At 34.4% G+C, this 25,557-nt stretch overlaps 1 protein-coding gene across 5 annotated transcripts in view; it reads right to left on the bottom strand.

Annotated features, from left to right (window-relative positions):
• The window catches only part of LOC107450698 (monocarboxylate transporter 12), a 77,547-nt gene that overhangs the window by 5,898 nt on the left and 46,092 nt on the right, over nucleotides 1-25,557 (bottom strand). For all 5 annotated transcript variants that reach the window (XM_087166998.1, XM_087167000.1, XM_087166999.1 and 2 more), the window contains exons 2-8: nucleotides 21,607-21,915; nucleotides 18,310-18,453; nucleotides 15,095-15,351; nucleotides 11,038-11,109; nucleotides 8,544-8,708; nucleotides 4,341-4,592; nucleotides 735-1,152 (exon numbers count right to left, since the gene is read on the bottom strand). In XM_087166998.1, coding sequence (XP_087023124.1) covers nucleotides 735-1,152; nucleotides 4,341-4,592; nucleotides 8,544-8,708; nucleotides 11,038-11,109; nucleotides 15,095-15,351; nucleotides 18,310-18,453; nucleotides 21,607-21,915 — 1,617 coding nt within the window. The remainder of the gene's footprint in view (nucleotides 1-734; nucleotides 1,153-4,340; nucleotides 4,593-8,543; nucleotides 8,709-11,037; nucleotides 11,110-15,094; nucleotides 15,352-18,309; nucleotides 18,454-21,606; nucleotides 21,916-25,557) is intronic.

Below are 25,557 nucleotides of genomic sequence, written 5' to 3'. Positions count from 1 at the left end.
CCCGGTTGACCTCAATGGAAGGCGAGCTCTCTATCCCCTGAGCCATCACGGCTCTGAGTAACTACTCCTGTTAATATTGTTATTATTGTTATTGTTAATTTGCGTCGCACTAGAGCTGCACAATGGGCTATTGGCGACGGTCTGGGAAACATCCCGGAGGATGATCCGAAGACATGCCATCACAATTTTGATCCTCTGCGGAGGGGATGGCACCCCCGCTTCGGTAGCCCGACGACCTGCGCGCGAAGTCGAGCACTTTACGGTAGCACAGTTTAACGAGGACCCATACCGCACACCCTCGGTCCCTACGCAGACTGATCCAAGTGGTCACCCACCCGCACACTGACCGTAGCCAGTGATGCTTGACTTCGGTGATCTGCTGGGAACCGTGTCTTAACGATCAGTCCACTGCGGGACGTTAATATTTAGGATTCACTCAATTCTTTGCGGCATTCTAGTTGAGGGGATTTTATCTTTAGATCTTGGTGAGTTGCCGCTCTGCGCGCGCGGCGCCTAGACCACATCCACCAGGATTTTTCCTTGGGGTTGTTTTTGCCTCTCTTGCCCATTATTCCGACGTGTTGCCATGAACCGTTACCAAGCCTACCTTTGTAAATCCTCTCTTTTTTTCCCTCGCTGGGTAGTCACGTGCGCGCACTTTGAGTCTACAGTATATATGCCCCCTGACGGGATTAAGCTTTGATTATTAAAGATGTCTGAAAAAAAAGACTTACATACAAAGAAGCTGAAGAAGATGCAGGCTGTCATGATGGAAGCGTAGGAGAAGCAGAAGGGTGCCGTGAGGATGGAGAGACCACTGATGGCCAGGCACACGTTATTCACGTGGAGTGCCTTGATTCTGAGTCTGTCCACCACCCATCCGAACACCAGTCTGCCGACCAGGTTGGTGATGCCGATGATGGAGAGGAGGAAGGCCGCAGCATCCCTGGACACCCCCTTCTCCACGGAACTCTCGGTGATGAAGACGAAGGGGACGTAGAATCCCATCATGCCCAGCACATTGGCCACACAGGCCAGCAAGAAATTGGGCTGACGGAGGAGTGAGAAGTCGAGGGCCTCCTTCAAAGTGTCTTCCATGCTTCGGGGAAGGCGGGGACACAGTTTCTTCTCTCTGGAGTCAGGAATCTCCATCTGAAATGAATCAAACTGCATGCATCCAGTAAAAAAGAAAAGGAGAATTTTATGGGGGGGATTTCTCAGCGAGATAATATATTTCACTCATCAGGTTCACCCTTCATGAATCGACTGGTCCTTCGCGTGTGCAAAGTGAGAAGCGATAGAAAAACTGAAAATCGGGGGATGATCGACTCCTTATTGGGTCGTATTGTGGAAATGATATTGTGGCGCAACTACCACCATAAATATTGAATACCAATTCACTAAGACATGTTAACTTGATTCTATCTTGAGGTACCTTTTGATAGATGAAGGTTGACACAATATATATATATACTTTTTATAATTTTTCCACGCTTTAATCGCGTGAACATCTTCGTCGGTGATTGTCTTGTCGCTCACAATCTTAAAATAAGAAGAGTGTGTTTAAATTGTCTTTGACAATTTTAAAAAATGTTGAAATAAGTGGAAAATTTAATGACTATTAAAATTATTAATTAACAAAGGAAAGCAAGCTAAATATTAATTTTCAAACGGAAATAAAAGCTAATCATTAAAGTAAGCCACGCAATAAACAGTTATAAAAACAAATTGACAAAGGATGACTAACAAAGGATAACTAACTAAGATAACAACTAATAATTAGCAGGAGTTAACAAGAAATCACAAAAAATTAAAAATTAATGTCAAAAAAACTAACAGATAATAACTATAGAAGACAAGCTAACAATTAATAACTAGAAAAAGAAAAATAACTGTTACTAACTAATAAAAAATTAGTCGGAAAACATAATTAATCTCTTAATAAACGTGCTTTTGTAGTACATATTATTTTATTTCACATTCAAAATTATTATCACAAACAATTTAACCCCGTGTAAAATAGGTAATTAAACAACTTTTAATCTAATTTTTTTCATTGTGTGCCGTCAAATTTCGAAATCGTTAAAAGTGTGCCGCCACGAAAACAAGGTTGAGAATCACTGCTCTATACCATTGCAGTTTGATCTCCTACCAGCTTACTGACGGCTAATAGTGATTGACTGAGATCAGTAAGTCAATGTGGATCGGATCTGAAGTAAAGGACACTTATACTAACAGAGTGTTATACAGCGAGAGAAAGAAAAAAAAAACTCGTATTATCGTAGTATTAGCCTGGATTGCGCTATAGGTGTGGTGTTTGCATTTTAATATAATGAAGAAAAAAAAAACATATTTTCTGCCATTATTTGAAACTTCATGGTTTACTTAAACTATTTTTTCTTTAAATTTTAAAATAAAAATAGAAGTGAGAATTAAAAAAGTTTCTCTCTAATAGCTTTTTTATAAGCTATTTTGCGAAGTAAAATAAACACATAATTTAAACCTATATTTGCGTCTCGCTCTAAGGAAATATATGAAACGGACCAATAACTTAAATTTAATTTTTTTTTAAAAATCTCCTACCTGGCGAGATTTTTCCACTGTGTGGAAAATCAACAAAATAAATGAATAAGTCTCGCAAATTTTTATGATCCCAGTTATTGAGTTCACTTTTTATGTCCTATTCAGAAGCGTTTTTCATTTTCTGTGGCTATTTCTTCATAATGACCGCCATTCTCGTAATTATCACAGATGGTGCTGGTTAAAGCAAAAACTGAACTAACAGTCATGAATAACTGTTAGAAACATGACAACAGTTAGGCAAACAGGGCCTTACTCTCACACGAGCTAACGGAGCACAGTGTCGTAAGACGCAATCAATGTCAGTCATTAACAGTTTTTTTTTTAAATATTCTTTCTCTACTAATCAATCAATATTTAATGTGCTTACTTGTCAAACATTTTTAGTTTGATTTACGAGTGAAAAAAAAATCCTTCAGTTTCTATGCTTATAAAATGCATAATATAATAAGAATAGCATGTTCGAAGAATTCGTATTCTATTTAAGATTCGTAATTTAGAATTTTTCTATTGCAGAAGGAGGTAATATTTCAAAAAATTATTTCAGGTTTTGTTACCATGTGAAAAAATTTTTTAAATGTTTTTTTTTTTAAACTGAGACTTCTTTGAAAATGAGAAGAGGTACTCTATTATATCTTGAGAATAAATTCACCATTGTTGAGTGAAAGGGGAAGAGGGCATAATGTAAGCCCAAGGTTTGGTGCAGCCTCTGTGTATAAAAGGAGGCCTCTCCTCCAACCACTACTTAGAGTTGGAAAAAAGTTGGGAGGGAGAAAAAAAAATCTTTTCTTATTTATTATTGGCTTATTTTACACTATTGATAATCAATACTGTACTATTAATTATGATATTTCTTTCAGAATGCGTTTATACGATTCATGTTCATTAAATGTACATTCGCACTGCTGACACTCGCAAAAACTGTTCATTGTATTGATATAATTTTATCCTTTATATCTCAACAATGTAATCGAATTGATTGCTGCTTTGTATTTTGCACGTATATGTTAAAGGCAAAGTTTGAAATCCGGCAATCTATAGAATGCCTAAAACTAGCCGACAGTGTATGAAACGATTTACATTTCACGCATTTCCTAGGCATTCTATAGAATACCAAATGAGAAACCGGGCAAAGTATAAAATACGTCTCCGATTCGTTTCGAATATCACGTGGTGAGGCATTTGCTAGGCAAATAGCATTTGTCATTCTATAGAATGCCTAGGTATTATATACAATGCCTAGAGAAAGTATGAAATACTTCTCATACTTCATACCTTGCCTAAAAACATCCGGCAATATATACAATGCCTAGGCATTCTATAGAATGCTGGCGTTTCATACTTTGACGGTGTAATACTTCTCATATTTCATACCTTGCCTAAAAACAACCGGCATTATATAGTATGCCTAGGCATTGTATAGAATGCCGGCGTTTCATACTTTGCCGGTGTAATACTTCTCATATTTCATACCTTGCCTAAAAACAACCGGCATTCTATACAATGCCTAGGCATTGTATAGAATGCCGGCGTTTCATACTTTGCCGGTGTAATACTTCTCATATTTCATACCTTGCCTAAAAACAACAGGCATTCTATACAATGCCTAGGCATTGTATAGAATGCCGGCGTTTCGTACTTTGCCAGTAGCATACATACTACCGAATATAGTATAAATATTAGTTTATTTTCTAAAATTAAATAGAATTTCCCTCTCTGCCCCTTTCGGTAGGGAGGGAGAGGTCATATGGTATCCTCACCTGTTGATCGGGGATGAGTGTGACATTTGATATGTATGTCCTGATGTCGTGCTTAGATTCTCTATATTCGGGTAGATGGACGATACTTCCACTGTAGAATATGTCCTTCCTGTAGAGGGGACGGGCGAGGTCTTTTCGAATGGAGACTCGACGCTGCTCTCTTCTGGCCTCTGCCCAAGACTCATTCCTTGAATTGTTGTTCACATTCTCTGCTGGCAAAGCTGCAGGCATCGTGAATCGACGCTGGAGTTCCTAACAAAAATAATAATCACACTGTACTTTTCATAGTCAATCCACGTTTTACCCTGTTGTTCTGTGTTTGTTAACTGAGAACACACAATTTCATGCACGTTTAGAATATATATATATATATAATATCCAGAAAGCATGTAACTTTACGGCAACCTTGCCTCGGAATTTTAGTGTCACGAAAATGTTTGAACTAAAAACCCATTTTTCTCAAATAAAGGGGGACGGAAATAGTGCAGTTTCAAAGCTTTCATACTGAAAGGATTAAAAATTATTTTTCTGAAGCTTTTTTAAAAAGTATTGGCACTTCGGTCCATAACTAAGCTTTAGCTGACGTCACACAAGCGATAGGATCAAATTGCATTTGCCCATTAAAATTTCATGACAAGGTGGACTTTAGCTGAGCATACAAGACGTGTATATATATATAATAAATAAATAAATACATTGATACAATATCAGTAAGCACTCTGTTTTGCGGATGTAATCGTTAAGGCTGATGAAAAGATTATATCTTTTTTTCCCGGTTTTTTAAATAAAATTTTTTTTTTAATAGAAACTGTTGTTTGTTATTTTTTTACTTATTATTCCCCCCCCCTTTTTTTCATATGTCTATAATTTTTCTTTGTTTTATTCTTCATTTTGAACCTATATACATATATATATATATATATATATATATATATATATATATATATATATATATATATATATATATATATATATATATATATGTATATATATGGCGTTAAGTATATATGAGGTGTTTTCATTTATTTATTTCTGTTCATTATATCTTGCTATAGAAATTTATGAAAATATCTTTTCACATTAAAATGTATTACCCATTGGCAAAATAGGTCTTGATTTGGATTTGAAAGCGTCTACACGCTTTTGAACAGTGTTCAAGAGTAATAGTAAACAGTGCGCGTGCGTCGTCATTGCATGCGTTGCTGTGGCGACAGTTGCTGTTTTTCTTTTTTTTTTTTAAATATCAGGCATTTTTATTGTATTAACTTCATAATAATTTAAAGTTTTATTTGTTCTTTTCTATTATTAACGTATAATGACTGTCTTGGATGGTGATTTCAATATAAATAAAGAATGAAGGAAAAAGTATTTTGTGAAACACGTACATGGGGCAGGATATGAAAATCCAAACATCAATTGATGACAGCAACCCATGATTTGAAATGTTTAACGGAGTCCATCCAGAAAAGAAAAAAAAGTATTTGACCCATGGGTATCCTGTGATCGCAATAATGAGATCTCAACTTTTCTTATGCCTTTTTAATATATATTTAGATATATTTTTTTAAAATAATTATCAAAGAAATTATTTTTAGTACATAAAAATATTGAATGAAATATTACATGTTCATGTACTGAAATACTTAGAAGAAGAATGCACTATAACGTGTTTTACATATCCCTAGCAGCAAGATAAATTCAGGAATTTCGGCTGAGTAAGGGTTCAAAGGCCCTTTATTTTTCCAATATAGGCCCTACGTAGAATTTTCCAATTCGCCCGATATTTTATGTCCATTATTTATTCATTTTAAAACTGTCGTTGAACAGATCCAATTTTTGGGTTTACGACTACTTATGTTCAACTCTGTAGTCTTGTCATTTTGAACCCAATCCAGAAGACAGGGGAACTCCTGTATCAAGTATTGGGGGGACTTTTTGATGGAACTAACTCGCAATTGCGTTACATGGAGTGGAAAACCACGAAAACTTTCCACGGTTAGCCTGACGGAAAGGGGATCTGATATGGAGTCGTTTCCGCTCCTGAAAATACAGCAGAACTTAGAATGAACATTTCTTTTATAATCCCTGCATTTAGGGAGAAGAAACTGAATTATGAAAGCTCAGAGTATTTGTCGAACAGGAAAATGTTTTCCTGTTCGAGAATTCGAATGTTATTTTCGTTTCAGAAAAGATACATTTAAGAACTTACTTTATAGAGCCCGCGAAAAAGGAGGTAAAATAATCGGCACCGAACAATGAACCTGCGAAATTTCGCTCACAAAATTGAAAAAAAACAATTAATAAAGCTAAATTAATTCCAATTTTTAGTTTTTATTATTGGGCTGGAGTAGCCTGGTTGGCCAGACTCACTTTCGTGAGAACAAGGATACGAATCTAGCCGGTCGAAGATGGTGATGGATGCACGTTCAATCTATAGGTTCACAAAATCCTCCATGTTCCCACAACAAATTATACCTCTGAGGGTACTGAATTGGAAATGGGTCGCTCTCTGGTTCGGGTCAAAATGATGATCTCTGGATAGATGTATGAATGGGTCCACTTTATAAACGGGTGTGATGTATGGATGTGGCAGAATGTTAGCCATAGATAGCGCCACTGGAAAACAAGAGCACCCTTTGCTATGATGGCTTACGACAGAAACATTCTTTATTATTTTGCCTTTGCCGGGGACTTTACTTTATTAGATTAAACAGTTCATTCATTTAAAATAAAGCATTCAAAATCATTTGGCATAATGCTGTTGCTCGAGGCCAAATCACGATAGTTTCGAACTTTAAAACAATTACGCTCCGGTTTAGATCAGTGGTTCCCAAATTTCACTCTTCAAAGGGGCGATAAATGGAAATATAATCGAAGATAAATAAAAACATTGATAAAAATCTGGCGAAAATCGAAATTAAAATGTAAAAGAAAACTTTCGTTCAGACTTCAGATTAAAAAAAAGTTAAGCAAATTAAAAAAAAAGTATTGCACGTCATATTTCGGGCTTAAACGAATCCTCTCAGAACAAAGAAATAGGTTGAAAGCGAACCTCTGACGAACATTCAACAGAAAGCAAGTCATTGTAAAGATGAACAACATAATTTTCAAATTTTAATTAACAATACTTTTGATTCTCCCAGATTCTAATTTTTAAAAATAATGTGTACTCCTGTTTTAATTATTTTCCTTCAAATATCTGGTCAATTTTAAAAAAAATTTAAGAATGTTGAAAAAAATTTACATGTTCACTTTTTCTTTTTAAATTTTATTACAGATGCTTATAGCGACAACTCCTGGTCTTTTGAGCTAAAGAAAATAAGAAAGAGAGGGGGGAGAAAGGAGCAATATGGGGGGAGGGAGAACTTCGGACTGGAGAACGTCTTTGTGAATGTTCGAGCTGTGTACTCTAGAATTCACATAATTCACTATTTCCTCAATAGATGGCAATAGTGGTCCTAGTTTTTCACTGATTACGAGAGTGCGGGCTTGTGTGCAGTACCGTGTTTTGGGATAGACCATACTGTAAAAGATTTGTAAAAATTCATGTATTTAAAATCATATTGTTGTATATTATATTATACTAGTTATACCACATTTCGCTTCAAAATTTTGTTCCATTTGCTGTCATTGAATAAGATGTGTGTAATCCATTGCTTTTTCATGTGTATGTAAAAATTATAAATACAGTAGTTATTGCATTTAAAATTTCATTTTTATAATAAAAAACCATTTTCTAACTTTTATAATACAGTATAGAACCCGTTATCCGGAAATCAGAAAACGGGAAAACCAAAAAACCGGAATGAAATTCAATAAATTTTCTCGCCATTTAAAAAAAAAAAAAAAAAATTCTCATAAGAGTTTACGATTTTTCTTTCTTTTTTTAAAGATGTTTACCTTATCATCATTTTGGAAATAATCATTAGTGTATTACTTCATCGTTTTTTCTTATTTTTAAGATTATTTCCAAATATTTTTTCTTAGTTGGGTTTAAAAATAAAAAAAAAACGGCTTTTTGTAGCGATTCAGACAACCGTAAAAATCAGTTATCCGGAATAGCGATGGTCCCGACCGTTCCGGATAATCGGTTCTCCACTAATATAAAGAATGAAATTAGGCAATCAAATTTTTCTCACTCTCCATTTTTGGTTCATTTTTCTGTAATATATGTTAAGGAGTCACATAATTGTTGATACATACTTTGACACTAATGTGGCTTCTGGAAACCTTCATGGCTGGGGGTTTGGAAAGGGATCCGATGGACGATCCGTCTATATGTTGAGAAGAGGGTGTCTTACCCCCAATGTCCACAGATTTCCTCAGATGTTCTTCTCTCGGAGGAACACACAGCAGTGGTTTAGAGACCTGGTGAACAATCACGTGAGTTCGGTACACAGTTAACATAGAGGGAGTAGAATCATTGCAATTCAATACTACAAATAACGTAAAAATGAAATTTCGTATCAGAGTTTTTTGTTTTTAGACATTTCCAATTGGAAATGTCCATCACCTAATAATTAAGATTTTACATAGAATCTTAAGAGTTCGTCTAATAATTTGGCCCGGGACTGTAAAAAATGAACTTTAAGCAGTGGAATATCTTTACCGATGACCTGTTGCCACCTTTCTGATAACCTCATAGGGCTGAGGTGCTCATGGAACTAACACTCAACGCTTTGCGGTTATTGTTATTACCAAAAGTTTTACCTTTTATAAAGTCTTCGAAACAAGTGAATTTCGAACGTGTTTCTAGAAGGGCATGAATTGCTCCGCATAGTTAGAATTCGAATGGAGGGTTTGAAATTTTTCTTCAACACCGCTCGTTATCTACCGAACTCGATTTTTGGGAATCATTCCCTATTTCCAAAATTCTTATGACTGATCATAATGGCATCCTACCGTTTCCCAATCTTTAGAAATCTATTCTAATTTAATCTGTTGCACCCTGGAGGAGCTCTAGTTCAATTTTGTTCCTCTATCCCTATTGATTGAAATCTTTACTTCCTCCTCTGACATCATGTGCTACTGTCTAGAAAATCTTTTACAAAATCGATTTCTGTACTTTCATATTGTTCATCATTATAACGTTGCTAATGATTAGAATTATGTATAATCTAAAAATAAGGAAATATTTGTATTGAGATATTAAATGTCTATTAACCGGTAAAACATTAAAATGGCCGATAAAACTTTTACTTAAGTGGCTTGGTCAAAAGTAGACTTTAATATGATTTTTCCGAGCGAGTTGCCAAACCACTTTGGTAAATTTCAGGTTTTACTTAGGTTTGAGTTACAATAACAGAGACGCTAGCTTTGTATGCACTTAATTTACATACAACGTAATACTAAAACTACGAACATTTGTGTGTGTATGTGTGTGTGTTAAGAGGCTTGCTATAAAATATTACGTAACTCACGTAATATTCTGTAAAAATGTCTCCGTCAGACATCCCTACTTGTTTTTTGCTTTAGTACACCTCTTAAACTGTACTTAAGTATGCCAACTATATTTAAATATATGGGCGATTATAAAGAGAGTGCAACTTTAGGTGCGAAATTGAGTTGGGTTCATGTTTGTGTTTAATCTCGCCGATCGAAGAATTCCCGCGCATTGAATAGTGATGGGTGCACGTTAAATCTGTCGGGGTCACAAAGTCTTCCCACATCCTATTCAAAAATCAATATCTCTGAGGATACTGAATTTGAATGCGATCGTTCTCTGGCTCATGTGAGATGGATGATGTGTGGATGAAGTATGATTGAAGTCTTCCCTGTAAAACGGTCTGTGACGTGTGTGCGGCTGAAGCCGTGTTTTTGGCCTATGAAGAAGCAAGAAACCCACCCCATGCCTTAAGAAATTCACTTGATTTAACCGGGCTTTCTGGTATTGGCATAAGTAACAACAGATGCCAAACTTTACTCATTTAAATTATCACTAAATAACCGTTTTTGTTTGGAGCGGAAAATAGATTCCTATTGAAAAGGTTCCATTCTAGCTGATAACAAAAATAATTTATTATTTCTTCTCTCTAAGACATTATGAGGAACATTGAGAGCAACATCCACGTGATAAGTTATCCGTACTCTTTAAAATTTTCCCTCTCCCTGTTGCCAAATTTTGTTTTTCCCCGTATCAGTAAGAATATACAAGCGTGGAGAAAAAAAAACAAGATGGCGGATACCATGATAAGGGAAATGAGACACCTATTCCATTTCGAACAAAGCATTCTCATAATAAAAGCTATTACGTTGTAGCTCATTTACGTCGTACTAGAGCTGCACAATGGGTGACGGTCTGGGAACCATCCCTGAGGAGGATCCGAAGACATGCCATCCCAATTTTTGATCCTCTACAGAGGGGATGGCACCCCCGCTTCTGTAGCCCGGCGACCTGAACGCGAAGTCGAGCACTTTGCGGTGGAACAGTTTAACGAGTGCTCTCGGTCCCTACGCAGACTGATCTAAGTGGTCACCCACCCGCACACTGACCGCATCCAGTGATTGGTCGACTTCGGTGATCTGCTGAGAACCGTGTCCTAACGATCAGTTCACTGCGGGACAAAAGTAATGAAAAATATAGTTTGTCTATGGGAGGAACTCCTTGCACACTGTTGATGACCATGGTATGTTTAGGGTTAAGTAGGAGTTAAACATTTCTGACTGACAGTAAAGTGAAAGAACCGGAAAAGTTTACCTCATCTAAGTTGAGGGTAGAATGGACACCAGGTTCCGTATTCAGTTGAGTCATTGATTCCATCCCTCCACACTAAAAAATAAGTGAAAAAAAAGTCACAGTTTTGCTAGACATTACAAGTGTTCACTTATTTTGTCTAAACAGCCTCCTCATTTGAAACCTTGTGTCTTCTTTTAATTGTCACGGAAATGTTTGAACCTTTATTCAACAGCAAAGCAAAAAAAATTGCTGTTTCAAACCTTTCATCCCGATAGGATTAAAAAGTTTTTTTTAAAAAGTAAAGTGCACTTAGGTAAAATGGTCACCTAGGTCCATCGTGACGTTTTACCTTACGTCACACTAGTGATAGGATCAAATTGCCTTAAAATTTCATAACTTGGGTGGATTTTAACTACGCATACAAGACTTAGCGAAGATAAACCTTATATTGACCTAGATTTAAGATTATTTTCACTTTGAGAGACTAGCTTCATGAATGGGTTTCTTCACGCTTGAAAACCCAAAGTCAACCTTGATTTAAGGTTTTTATAGAGGAGGTTGTCTTCCAAGATTTTGGAGGAGGGTCATGTGCGTGGAATAGAGTATACACAGATCTCCTTTTAAGGTTAGGCACGTAAGCCGCATAACAAACCTTTTTAGGTTTACATTAAAAGGTTTTTGCTGAGGGAAAATAATTGTTTTTTTTTTGCCGTGAGAAATCTAGACACACTATTAAAAGTTTGCCGATCTTCCAAATATAATCTTATATAGGAAACAGTTTTCTCTTATTTAAAGGGATTTTATTCCTCTCCACTGGAATATTCTTTATAGAAAAGTCAGATGTCATACCAAAGGTTAAATTTTAAAAATTGTGAAAACTGTCCTCTCTATAATCATTGAATTTTCTTTGCATTAATATTTTATTTATTTATTTGAATAAAGTTGCGTTATCTTCATTTTTATATCGGAGTTTCAGGATAGGCTCCATACGAGGGAGGGTATACAGGGTTGTTCTAAGATAATGGTGGTTGAGCTTGTTAACAACAAGTATTTTTTGCACAGACATGTGAGAATGGTGGGAAAATGTTTTTATAACTACGCTTCTATACATTTGTATTGTTGTGAAGAAGCACATGGCATAAATAATTTTTTTTCCTCCTTCGTTTGTGCCTAATTTTAGACCCAACACTCCTATGCCAAAAACTAAATAAGTAAATATAAATTAGCAAGCTTAACTATCTTTTTGCGTTTGCCCCAAATGTAAAAGGCAAAGCTCTCCCATTTTCGCATTTCATATGATGCTAAAATTTTTATCCTTATGCGATAAAAATTTCGATATTTAGCAAATAGCCTAAAATCGGCAGTTCACGGTTTTACCTAAATAGAAGTCTCAAATTTGCTCCTTATGAGAAAAAATATATACTAAAAAAATATTCCTTTCAATATTTTGCCGTTATTGGAGAAACTAACCTAATTCACAGAGGTGTTTAATAACACATTCTTATCAAAGTGGAAGTCTCAAATTTAGACTATGGTCTACGGCAGAGGTCGCTAAAGTGGTCTATATAGACCCCCAGGGGACTATTTAACAAAAGCGGGGGTCGATTTGAGCCAGGGGGTCTAATGGGGGTTGATCCGAACCGAAAGGGTCAATTGGTCGAAGGATTATCAGTATTTTTCAGATATGTGACAATTAGAAATAAGAGAAGAAGACTTGGAAATATATACAGGTAATCTTCAAAAATTGAGCGACGATTTTAAACTGCGTTTTGTTGATTTGGAAAACATTGACATCCCTGATTGGATTATTGTGCCATTTTCTGCTCAAATTGAAAACGTGGGCATCAACCTGCAAGATGAGCTTTCTGAATTATTATGAGGATTTGAAGCAAAGACGCTTTTTAAAAATTTAACAATAAGCAAATTTTGGACAAATATAAATATAATGCAAAAATATGTAAAACTTTACGAAATAGCTCAGCTATTTTTGATAGCATTTCCAAGTTCCTATATGGTTGAAGCCGGTTTCAGTCACGTAAATTCAATCTGAACTAGGAACAGAAATAAATTAAATGTGGAGTTTCGAGGGGATTTAAGATTAAAATTGACCAATTTTGAACCCAATATAACGAGCCTTGCAAAAAAAAAAAAAAAAAAACACCAGGCATTGATTAAGAAACAATAAATCCGTAGTTACTTTACTTGTTATTTCTACTTACTTATAATTACTTATTACTTCATAAAAATTAAGGTATTTATACTTCAACATTAATATATTTTTCATAAAACTATTGTTACACTATGTATTATTACTTTAATAAATGTTCAAAATCATAAAATAAATGTACAAACACAGTATCTAATAGAATAGAGTTTTATTTTAATTAGCAGAAAATTACTTTTATGGTGGTCGATGGAGATTTCGAAAAATTATGTAGGGGTCGATGATCAAAAAAGTTCAGCAACCCCTGGTCTACGGTGATAATGAAATGAAAATAAAAAAAATTATTCGCGATATTTTGTGATTATAGGAGTGATTAGTCAGTAACTACCCCTAAACAACTAAGATACTGTCTCAATTTTAGAACATGTGTTTTTACGAAACAAATAGAAAAACTAATTAAGTAATTAGGGCTCATTTTTCATTTTATTTTATAACTGTCGTTGAACAGCTGACCCAGTTTTCGGGTTTACGACAACTCATGTTCAACTCCGTAGCCTTTTAATTTTGTACCCTATCCAGAAGACAAGAGAACTCCTGGATCAAGTACTGGGAGAAATGTGCCTTAGTGGAGGACATTTTGATGGAACTAACCCGCATTTGCGTTACATGGAGCGGAAGACCACGTAAATCTCCCACGGTTAGCCTGACGGCAAGGGGACTCTAACCCATGATCCGTCTACCACTGAGGACATTTTACGTCAGCACTGAGGTCGGCGCAAGCCTGAGGCGGAATTCACATCGACCAGCCATCGCTGGGATTCGAACCCGGTTCACCTAATTTGAAGGCGAACACTCTATCCTCTCAGCCACGGCGGCTCAGTTAAGGCTGATTAAACTAATGGACAAATACGCTTAATAACATGTTCCTACGATGTCATAGTGCAATTGATTTTCTCGTCATTAAACCGTGAAATTTTTGTAGATGGACGACACGAACCACGATGAGATAAATTTAGGCGGACCTACACAGAATACACTTAAAATATTGATGTCGAGAGCAATACTGCACGAATGTAGGGGGCGCAATGCTTTGAGTTCGTGTAGACAGACCAGCTGGCTAGTTAGAATGTGTAACACCTAATCTTGTAATGTAAGAGACAGTATTTTATATAACAAAAGGCAAATATCCAGAAATATTTCATCATTTTCAAAAAAATATCGATTCTAATTTTCAAAGACATCAGAAGCAAAGACTGCAAATTATTTGTTGATGATGTTATTCGAATTTTCTTCTCTTGTAACGGATACTTCAGTTATGTTTAGTAATTTCGCGTTACAAGGTTACTACACTTCTTCGAACTAATACTTTGTCTGAAAAACATTTTCAACTCCAAAAAGTTCCAAAATTATCGTCAGCTTTTTTCTTTTTAACCAACCACTTCCCTTGATTATCCCGGGTTAACTCGGGTCCGTATATATTGCAACTATTTATCATCCCGGGAAGACTCGGATTTAGTGTCAGTACATTTTGCTTGATCACGTTTTTACTCGTTCGGAAGCAAAGAACATAATCTGCCGGAAGTTTAATTTGAGAGTTTTGATGTTGGACTGCACACGTGTTTTGTGCGATTGCATATACGATGGTTGCTGAATTAACATAGACCCAAAAAAAGGGAGTATCACTTCACTGGTGTTAGGATAGTATCATTCATTTTCCCCTTCATAACTTGGGATAGTATACTGATTTCAAATTCAAGGTTTCTTACACATAAAGAAAAAATTCAACTTAAAACTTGTCCATTTTGTTTTGTTTCCTTGTATTCATGAATCATGAAAAATAGGTTGATTTGTTTGTATTTTCTTTCCTTCAAAATAATGGGTAAGGTGAAGTGGTTAAAATCGTTTGCTACGTACCTTGTTGTGGGGTGAGGGTGGGTTGAGAGGCCTCATGAGTGACCCAAAGACAGCACAGTTGAGAGAAAGTCCGGCCATGATGAGGAGTGCTCCCTTCCAGTCGTATGTCTCCAGCAGTAGCTGGGTGAGGGGAGCGAAGAGAAAAGCACCCATTCCTGAACCGCAGACGGCTATTCCCGTAGCAAAGGCCCTCTTCGTTGAAAAGTAGTAACCCACACTCACAATGGCCGGCAAGTAGATTAATCCAAATCCTATACCTTTCATTTGAAAAAGAGATTTCAGTTATTCTACTGCTGATCCATTATAAAGTGTGGAATCAAGAGTTTTTCACAATGCGTTCTCATTGCCATTTTAAGTACAGTTGTTATAAGAATGGCATTTATTTAAATAGCGAGGAAACTTTTTAACATTCCTAATAATGTTTAAAAAATTTCGATTTTGTTGAAATTTTCAAGGATCTGTTCCTTATGTCAAACTATTAGACACGGTTTTTTTAAAAAAAAAATTTTTACGAAGTAAATTTTTTTTCCAGAGTCGAAACAGAAGGTCCTCTGAAATGTTAAGAAAAACACACGCGATAATAATTTTTGTGAATCGCAGCACTGGATATTTCGTACTGGCGGATATGGGTTCGTTTTGAACCTTATCCGCGTCTCGACCTACAGTCTCTCTGGTCAAATTATTAGACGTACTGTCAGATTCTATGTAAAATCTTAATTATTATTTGATACTATGCGGCATTATTGTTTTTACGTGACAGAAGCCGGTTTGCACTTTTTAACGTTAGTATATCAGTTAAATTAGGGGATATACAATATAAATATAGAATATTTATTATATCAAGTATTATATTACTATGTTATAATAATTAGACCAAATTATTAAAATCACAGTTGTTTTCAAATAATTAGTTTTTGCACGAAATTATATGTAGTACTTTTATATTTAAACATGCATGTAATGGGCTCTTATTCATGAGATATTTTATATCCTTCTTATTTGTAGTTATTTTTAACATATTGCATTACAATGTTAGCGCATTGATACACGAGCGTAAAAAAGTGCAAACCGGTTTCAGTTCCGTAAAAGCTGTATAGTATCACACCTGATAATTAAGCTTTAACATAAAAATCTTATGAGTGCGTTGAATAATTTGACCAGAGAGACTGTAGGTAGAGAAGCGAATAAGGTTCAAAACGAACCCTTATGACGCCCGCCAGTACGAAATATCCAGTGCTGCGGTTCACAAAAATTATTATCGCGTGTGTTTTTCTTAGCATTTCAGAGGACCTTCTGTTTCGACTCTGGAAAAAAAAATGTTTTCCGTAAAAATAAAAAAAATCGAGTCTAATCCTTTTAAAAACAATAAAGCTGTATAGCACCCCCTGATAATAAAGATTTTACATTGATTCTTATAGTGCGAAAGCATGCCAAGTGTTGCTATAAGTAGAGAATTCTTCTCTACGCCACCTACAGCTCATTTCGAACAATAATATAATTATGCTTATTTTAATTTATATCTTTTTTCTTTCTCTTAGGTTTGACTTTAAGTTTACCCTCTAAGTTTTCTCCAAGCGTTACGTGACTAATAGATAACCCCGGTGCCACCGTAAAACAGTAAAGCCCCCACAATATAAAAATTAATAAAATTCCAGAATAAGTCCCTGGAGCAGAAATAAACAGTTGGAGATGGATCATTTCTTTTTTCTACTACGTCACTCCTCTACACACTACACCAGGGGTGTCAAACTCAAAAGCTAACTTGGGTCAAATAAACAGTGCTTAAATTTAGGTGGGCCGCAAAAAAAAAAAAAAAAAATCAATGCTCATAGAAACAAATATTTTTATTTTGAATAGCACAATGTAATGAACATATATAAAGTTAAATTATTGTTTGATACTTGACATCTCTTCTCTGCTACTATCTGTCCTATTTCGGGAGAAATTTTTCTGACCGAGACTACTTTCAAAATTGACCCAACGTGAGCGTTATTAATACGGTTTCGGACAGGAGATTTATTTCCATTCAAAACAGAAAATAATTGCTCTCACTGATAAGTACTTCCAAACATGGAAATAATTTCTTATGCGAATTTTCGAGTATTTTCAAACCTTGCCGGTAAATATTTGTAAAATTCAGGCATAACCACTTCAATGAATTTTGCCTTCAAATTCGAGTCGCACTGAATCTCAATCACTTCCACTTGCATATTACTGGGTACTGAGTCTATATTTATTGAGAAAATCGACGAAAACAAACAAAATTTGTTTTCCGAGGAATTAAAATCTTTGAACCTTGTTTCAAATTCCGTTCTAAGATTTGAAATTTTTTCTGCGTATTTTTGATACGATGCAGTATCCTTGGAATGGCAGGTGCCGCAAGCCAATTAGAATTTTACATTTTCGCGGGAACAATTTGACAGAATGATCCGTATACTTTATAAATAAAGTATATTATAATTTCATATGCTAGTTTCCTTTCTAATTCACATTTCTAATTTATTTTTACTTTGCGTCGGATATATTGACTGGGTCACAAAAAAGTTCATCTCGGGCCGCGAGTTTGACACCCCTGCACTACACCCTCCTTACATCACTCCCCCCCCCCTCACATCATGCCTCACGAGACCACACATAAACGTGCTTTCCCCCACCTTAGGGTAAGGGGAAAGCACTCTTATATTACGGCTATTACTACTAACCATTCATATATTTCAAAAATATTGTAAAAATTCCGGATTAATTAGCACCTTAAAGTTCCCTTTTAGAAAATCGCATTCAATTTAAATGAGCAAAGAGCAGAAAATAATTCAAAACTGCGCAATCCGTAAAGAAAAAAAAAATATATCTTGCAATGATTCAATGACCGGATTTTCACGCACTCAATTCTTAATTAATGACTGGGGTGACCTTAAATATGCTGATTAGTTAATGCAGACGATAATTTAAATTAAGTAAATCAGATACAAAAACATTCTGAATAAACCTGTAATCTTTTTTTGATCGATTTCTTACACTTGTAATGGAGTCGCAATGCGATAAAATAGGGTCCTAATATTTTAGTAAGGAGACCTGAACATCTGATATTTGAACATTAAAATTTTCCCAGTAGTTTTGAAAATAATCAACCAGAACTAAATTCTCAGTATTACAGTTTTATTTTAATTCGTTTTTAAAAAATTGATAGGAATAAAATATGCTTTGTAAAGGTTTACCAGCTGAAATTCCGTAGGTGAGCATGAGGACGTCTAGTGTTGGAGCAAAGATACTGAGAAGAAATGCAAGACAAGATATAATACTCCCTGCAACTGTGACGGGACGACAACCAAACTTATTGGTCAGAGCACTCACAACGGGACCTGAAAAAAAAACATTTCTATTATGTTGGTCATCGCACATTTTCTCTCACTGCTTCATTTGTTTATAACCTATTTCTCATTTCAGTACTTTTACTTTCTTTTTAAATTTAGTTATGGTTTAAATCTTTAATTTTATTTCATATTTGTCCTCTATGGAAGCTATAAGCTAATCTTTGCAGTTATAGATATGTTCCGGTAGTAGGCTCTAAAGCCTTCCAGTACTAAATAAAAGGTACGTGAGTGATATATATATATATATATATATATATATATATGGGTCATTCTCACAAAGACAGTCATTTTCATGTCCCCAGTATATTTTATGTTTGTTTTACAACTTACGAAAAAAAAATTCAGGGAAAGTGTCCTTCAGAATGCAGGCTAACAAAAGAATAAAAATAAAATTATCAATTTTTATTTTTTATTTATTTTAGGTAATTAAAATATACCAATATGTCATTCCCTCACTTGTCCCCACTGTTGATTTAGAAAAAGAAAAAATTGTTTCTGAAATAAAAATAAAAAAAATTTCAAATTCGTGTTTTTTATTTCAGACTATTGAAATATAGAATTCAGAAAATCAATTTTAAATTTAATTTCTGATAAAAATATTAACACAGCACTATTTTAAACTTTGACCCTAGTGTTTCGCGTCATTCCCTCACAGCAATGTTCTTATCACCTGCAATCTTCTTAGAATAAAAATATTTTAATGAAAACTTTAGCAGTGAACAACTGGCATCATAGAACAGAATTGAAGTATGTTTCCATCTTCAACTTAAATAAGCTTTGCTGTGGAATTAATTTGAATGAATCAAACCAGGTAAAATTTTTTACATTTGTCATTCCCTCATGTCGTTTTTTAGAGTAAAATAAAATACACCTTAAACGAGAAAGTGGATAATTATATGTTGCTTTCTTGTATGAATATAATTGTATGTGATTGATTTCAGAAATTAATTAGGCCTAATTGTTATTTTTAAATTTTATTAAATTTGTCATTCCCTCACTAGTGTATAAAGTGAGGGAATGATGCTGAAGTGAGGGAATGATTCAAGATGAGTATATTATAAAAAAAATTTTTGCTCAATCGTGCCAGTCAATTTTATTTCCCAAACCTTTAAAAACTATTAAGTATATAAAACTAAATTATAATAAATGTTAGATATACTTAGTATGTTATCATTTTCAAATTTGAGGTAGCTGTAACTTAGAGAAAAACATGTATTAAAATAAAATATCATTCCCTCACTTTTTAAACAGTGAAATTAATTAATTTATTTAAATATTAAGTATAATTTATGGGATATATACTTTCTTTATAATGCCATTACATATTTCGATTAATATAAAAAATTTCAGAGCTTTTTATTCACTTTACTTTTTTGGGATTTTATGAACTGAAAAATGACAGTATATATAAATATATATATATATATATTATTTTTAACTTTAGTCGTAAGGAATTTTTAGACAAATTCAAGTTTGCAATCAAAAACATCAAATTTGTGCAATAGTAATTATTAAATATAAATTGTGAGCATATATTTTAAAGCATTTTTAGACAGCATTCTAGTAATAAAAGTATAGAATTGATATAAAAAAATGTATTGATATTTTTTTAATTTAAATTTAATTGCATTATGCTATTTAACAATTTTAAGACTCCCAATGCTCTTAAATATTAAAATCTCACATTTCAGTTTACCTATTATATTATACAAAACCTATTTACCTATTATACAAAAATATTCTATAATGTTAAAAAGAGTCATTATAATTAACATCATCAACTCAAGTAGTGCAAGGATATTAATTAATATTGATCAACATTCCGAAGGAAGCATTTGTGACATCCTGAATACAATATTGTACGAAGTCCATCGATAAAGCAATTTGCTTTAATTCATTCCTGTTACATAATTTATTTCATAAAAAAGCTAATTTAGCAATAAAATTTCAAGAAATAATGTTTAAAGGACTATAGCAATTCTTGTTGTACCGAAAAAAACAAAGAGTCAACATTAAATATCTTTTAGAAATTGTTTGTAGGCTGGGAAAGCTTGGTTGGCAAGTTGCTCGACTCACGTGGGTGAGAACGGTAGTTCGAATCCAGACGGCCGAAGACTCCTCGTGTAGTAAATGGTGAGTGGTGCATGTTAAATTTGTCGGGTCACAAAGTCCTCCATGTTCCAGCAGCGACCTCTGGGGATACTGAATTGAAGATGGATCGTTCTCTGGTTCAGGTCAAAATGACGATCTGTGGACGAATGAATGGATGTATGAATGCGTGCACCTTACAAACGGGTGTGACGTATGGGTGTGGCAGATGACGAATTCTTGGCCATAGATGATGCCACTGGAAAAAAAACAATCGCACCCACTCAGCCTTAATGGCCGACGGCAACATCAACCATTGAGAATAACTTGTAAACAACTTTAAATAACGTAAACAAGCTCTCCGACGTTTCAACATTGTCTGCTTCTTTTAATTTTTTTCTTGATCTTTTCGTACTGTTTGTGTTTGTAATTAAGTAACTATTTTTGTAAGACTCCTTAACTGATGAGAAGGTGTTCAACTGAGTTTGCCTGGTATTTTTTTAAAAAGGGTGCAAACCCTGTTTTCTTAACTTTTAGTGTTGTTGAAAAAAAAAAAAAAACAGGAAAAATTGATTGAATCACTTCAGTATGCAAACTATTGTAATCGCTATAACGATTCGTAGTTGGTTCCGTATCAGGTAACTTGATTCTAAACTAAAGAAGTTTAATGGCCAACCCTATCATTCCGAAACTGTATTTTAATAATGAGTATTTCTCATCAGAATACTTGTGATATCGATTCTCCAAATCATTTTGAAGCAATGAAAGCTGTATTTAAAGAACACGCTTCACCACGGGGGAGGGGGGACCGTGGTGAAGGGAAATTTTACGACGGGAAATTTTATTTCACCTTCTTATGTATATTTAAAATTTGAAGTTAACAAAATTTCCGAATAATAACAAAATAAAAGATGAATTTTAAAAAGAAGATAAAAATTTTTTTGCAAAATATCGAAATGCAAACAAATTATTGCAAACAGTGTCATCCCAAATTGTCTTGACATAATTTTTATACATTTTGATATTTCGTGAATACTTTAGAATAAAAGTAACCTGCGAGTAGATAGCATCCAGTGAGTAGGGATCCCACCCACGCTGTCTTCCCTTTTGAAGTGCCATAGTAGTCCACAAAGTGGATGAGGAAGACTCCAAAACTATAGGCTATACCGTCCACCACAACATTGCAGAAGAATGAGGCGAACACAATCACCCAACCCCATCCACCATCAGGAGGTTCTGGAGCACTCCAGTCTTCAGGATCCCCACCCAGAATCAGGGTGCCTGGAAGCTTTGGGGGTGGAGTAGTCCGGGAACTCCATACCTCTTCTTCCTCCTCTTCCTCTGGAACCTCCTTCATTGTCCCTAAAGGGGAGAAAAGAAATCTTATATTGTTGTTGTTGTTAATTTATGTCGCACTAGAGCTGCACAATGGCGACGACGGTCTGGGAAAAATCCCCGAGGAGGATCCGAAGACATGCCAGCACAATTTTTGATCCTCTGCGGGGGGGGGGTCACCCCCACTTCGGTAACCCGACGACCTGCAAGCGAAGTCGAGCACTTTACGGTAGAACAGTTCAACGAGGACCCATACCGCACACCCTCTGTCCCTACGCAGATTGATCAAAGTGGTCACCTCGACCGCGCACTGACCGCATCCAGTGATTGCTTGACTTCGGTGATCTGTTGGGAACCGTGTCTTAACGATCAATCCACTGTGGGACAAATCTTAACGGATAAACAAATAGTATGAGTGCCTTTTTCGAAGAATGGGCCAAGACACGTTCACTAAGTCAAGCATCACTGCGCGCGTAGGTGACCCATTTGATAAGACTGCGAAAGGACTGAGGATGCAAGGAATCAATTCCCGTAAAACCATAAAGTGCCCGACTTTGCACGATGGTACTACCATCCCCTCTATAGAGTTTTATCATTCTAATACATGTCTTCCTCAGGGATGTTTCCCTGACCAATAACATCAGTTGCGACGTAAATAAAGTACTACTTTAGAACAAAAGTACCTTTATCTCCTGAACGAGCTCTACTGTCGAAGGGGTTTGAAAATTCTCAATATTCAACTTTTTTATTTAATTTTATCTCATAATCAAAGTTCGTTACTCTATTTGGCAGTATCTTCAGGTGCATACCATCCAATTACAATTAAATTGTGATTGGAAGATTTTAGATTCATTTTTTTTTCTAATTTTGATTTATATAAGACGAAGTATTTTGGATTCATATTTTTTTCTAATTTTGATTTATTTAGGACGAAATATTTTGGATTTTTTTTCTATTTTTGATTTATTTTAGACGAAGTATTTTGGATCATTTTTTTTCTATTTTTGATTTATTTTAGACTGAAGGGATTTAATTATCGACTATGTCAACCTTCATCTGTCAAAAGGTACCTCTTGATGGAATCATGTTAACATGTCTTATATACAAGTGAATTGGTATTTAATATTTGTAGTGGTAGTTACACCACAAAACAAAGTATTTTGGATCATTTTTTTTCTATTTTTGATTTATTTTAGACTGAAGGGATTTAATTATCGACTATGTCAACCTTCATCTGTCAAAAGGTACCTCTTGATGGAATCATGTTAACATGTCTTATATACAAGTGAATTGGTATTTAATATTTGTAGTGGTAGTTACACCACAAAACAAAGTATTTTGGATTCATTTTTTTTCCATTTTTTCATTTATTTTAGAAGAAATGTTTTGGATTCATTTCTTTTTATAAATAATACAATTCCACAAGCAGCATTTTTTGAAAGATGGTTTCTCTCTGTTTTTTTAGGTTTTTGATAAATAGTTTTCGCGTTATCTTAAGATTAATTTTTTTTTTAAAAAAAGTCGTGTTCATTAATTTAAAACTGCTATAACAAAAATTTTAAAAAAGTATAAAAACGGTCAAAAATTTATAGTTTTAAATTAAATTATTAAAAGCCACATTATTTTTTGGAAAGGAAAAATCTACAGATGTTGTAAAGATTCTCTTCACCTAAAAAGCTTTCATTTTTTCTGATGTATGCTAAAGAATAATAATCGATAGTCAAAAGTATTTTTAAAACAAAAAACAATGAGAAAATGCAAAATTTTAACCTAAAATCTAAGATGGCTAGTATCTTAAAAGCAGTTGTTAAAACGTTTTAGAAAAGTTGTGCATTTAAAATTTAATTTTTCAGGAACTAATGGACCTATTTCGACGAAATTTTATTTTGCCATGTAAAATGACAATCTTGACAATCTTGTGTACCTTACTATTCAAAATTTTATGACTATTAACAAAAATTAATATAAAAAAATAATATATAATTAGTAAAAATTATTCATTGCAAGAATCTATCTTTAAAAAAACAAATTTTAGAATTTTGTGCAAAAATTGTTCCGTTCGCTTGAAAAGTTATGGTGAAATGCTCAAAAAGTAAAATTAACATTAATAGGTCCAAACCTTTGACCGCTTTTCTTACCAAACTATTGAGACCCCTATTTTTTCAGATTGGGATCGTTCCCCATGTTTTGAGGGCCAAAAATCCAAATCTGTCGAAAAAAAGGTTTATTTAGGAGAAAGTATGCTTTTGTATCTAATTTCGCGACTTAAAATATCATCCGCGCTAATTATTTAACATAACAAACTATTCAAATTGAATCCTAGTATGAGAAAATCAGATGAATAGATCAAAAGTTATTCGTCGTGTTCTGATTTTTTTCGCACTTTACATTTATGAGTTTTTACACCTGCTCATGGAAATTCTGAGCTTTACAACCACTCACAGATGTAAAGGTAGATGCAAAAAGTATCTCGACTATCAATATGCAAAGAGTCTCGTTTATTCTGCTCTCAAAACATTATCTTGCCGGGATAGCCTGGTAAATAGGGGGCTGGGCCCATGTCTGAGAGTTCGTGGGCTCGAGCCCCGCCGGTCGAAAACTCCCCGTGTAGTAAATGGTGACTGGTGCACGTTAAATCTGTCGAGTCGTAAAGTCTTTCATGTTCCCATAACAAATCAATACCTCTGGGGGTACTGGATTAGAGATCGATCGTTCTCTGATTCAGGTCAAAATTACGATCTGTGGATGAATGAATGGATGTATGAATGGGTCCGTCCCGTAAACTGGTGTGACATATGGGTGTGGCAGAAGTCGAATTCCGGGTCATAGATTGCACCCTTCTGCCTAAACAGGCATACGGTCAACAACAACAACAAACATTATCTTAACCCAAAAATTGGTTTTAGTGTTTCTAGTGTAGTAAAAAATGTTGGTGGTGTATTCAGTAACACTAAAATTTATAATTACCTCGAAGACTTATTTTTACTATACAATCATTGATTCAATTTAGTTTGTTAATGATGTCTGGCAAACAGTGAATATTGAGACTCATTGGAAACTGAACGTCTAGAAATTATAAAATTAGTTAATACAGCTCATAAGAGTTTAAAAATTGAAATATAATTATTATTTATGCAACTCTACTTAGATTTTAACGTCCTATACTGTAGCTGACAACTCGAAAATATCTAAAATGCATCAACATTGTTGATTCCGAAAATATCTTTTGTGAAAGCACATAAGTTTAAACAGCGTCTGATGTTTTGAAATATCATATAAATATCGTGAAGACGGATATCTTCATTAATATTTCCAAGATAATATTTTCCCATATTTTTTAATATTATTTTTCGTCCGACGTTTTTAAACATCACACGAATGTCATTATTAAGATCTTCCAGTGATGTTCCATCAGTGTTTGACACTTAATGCTCACAATATTTTACAAATATTTCTTTAATACATATCAAATATTTTTTCATTATGTTCCAAATGTCTTATATATATATTTATTTTGATGTACATTTGAATATTTATGAGGTGTGCAAAGTGGAACCGAAAATAAAAATGACTGATGACAAAATTATCGCTGTAATTAAAAGAAAAATTAGATTACTCTCTTTTGAAGTACTTTGGGGGGAATATTGATGCATTTTTCTGGCAACACTC

This window comes from Parasteatoda tepidariorum, chromosome 7 (genome assembly GCF_982258835.1).
Source record: "Parasteatoda tepidariorum strain Cologne lab strain chromosome 7, Ptep-v5.0, whole genome shotgun sequence".
In the NCBI taxonomy this organism is placed as follows: Eukaryota; Metazoa; Arthropoda; class Arachnida; order Araneae; family Theridiidae; genus Parasteatoda; species Parasteatoda tepidariorum.
Note: the sequence above shows the minus strand (reverse complement) of the source record. Positions and strands in the feature narration are given on the sequence as shown.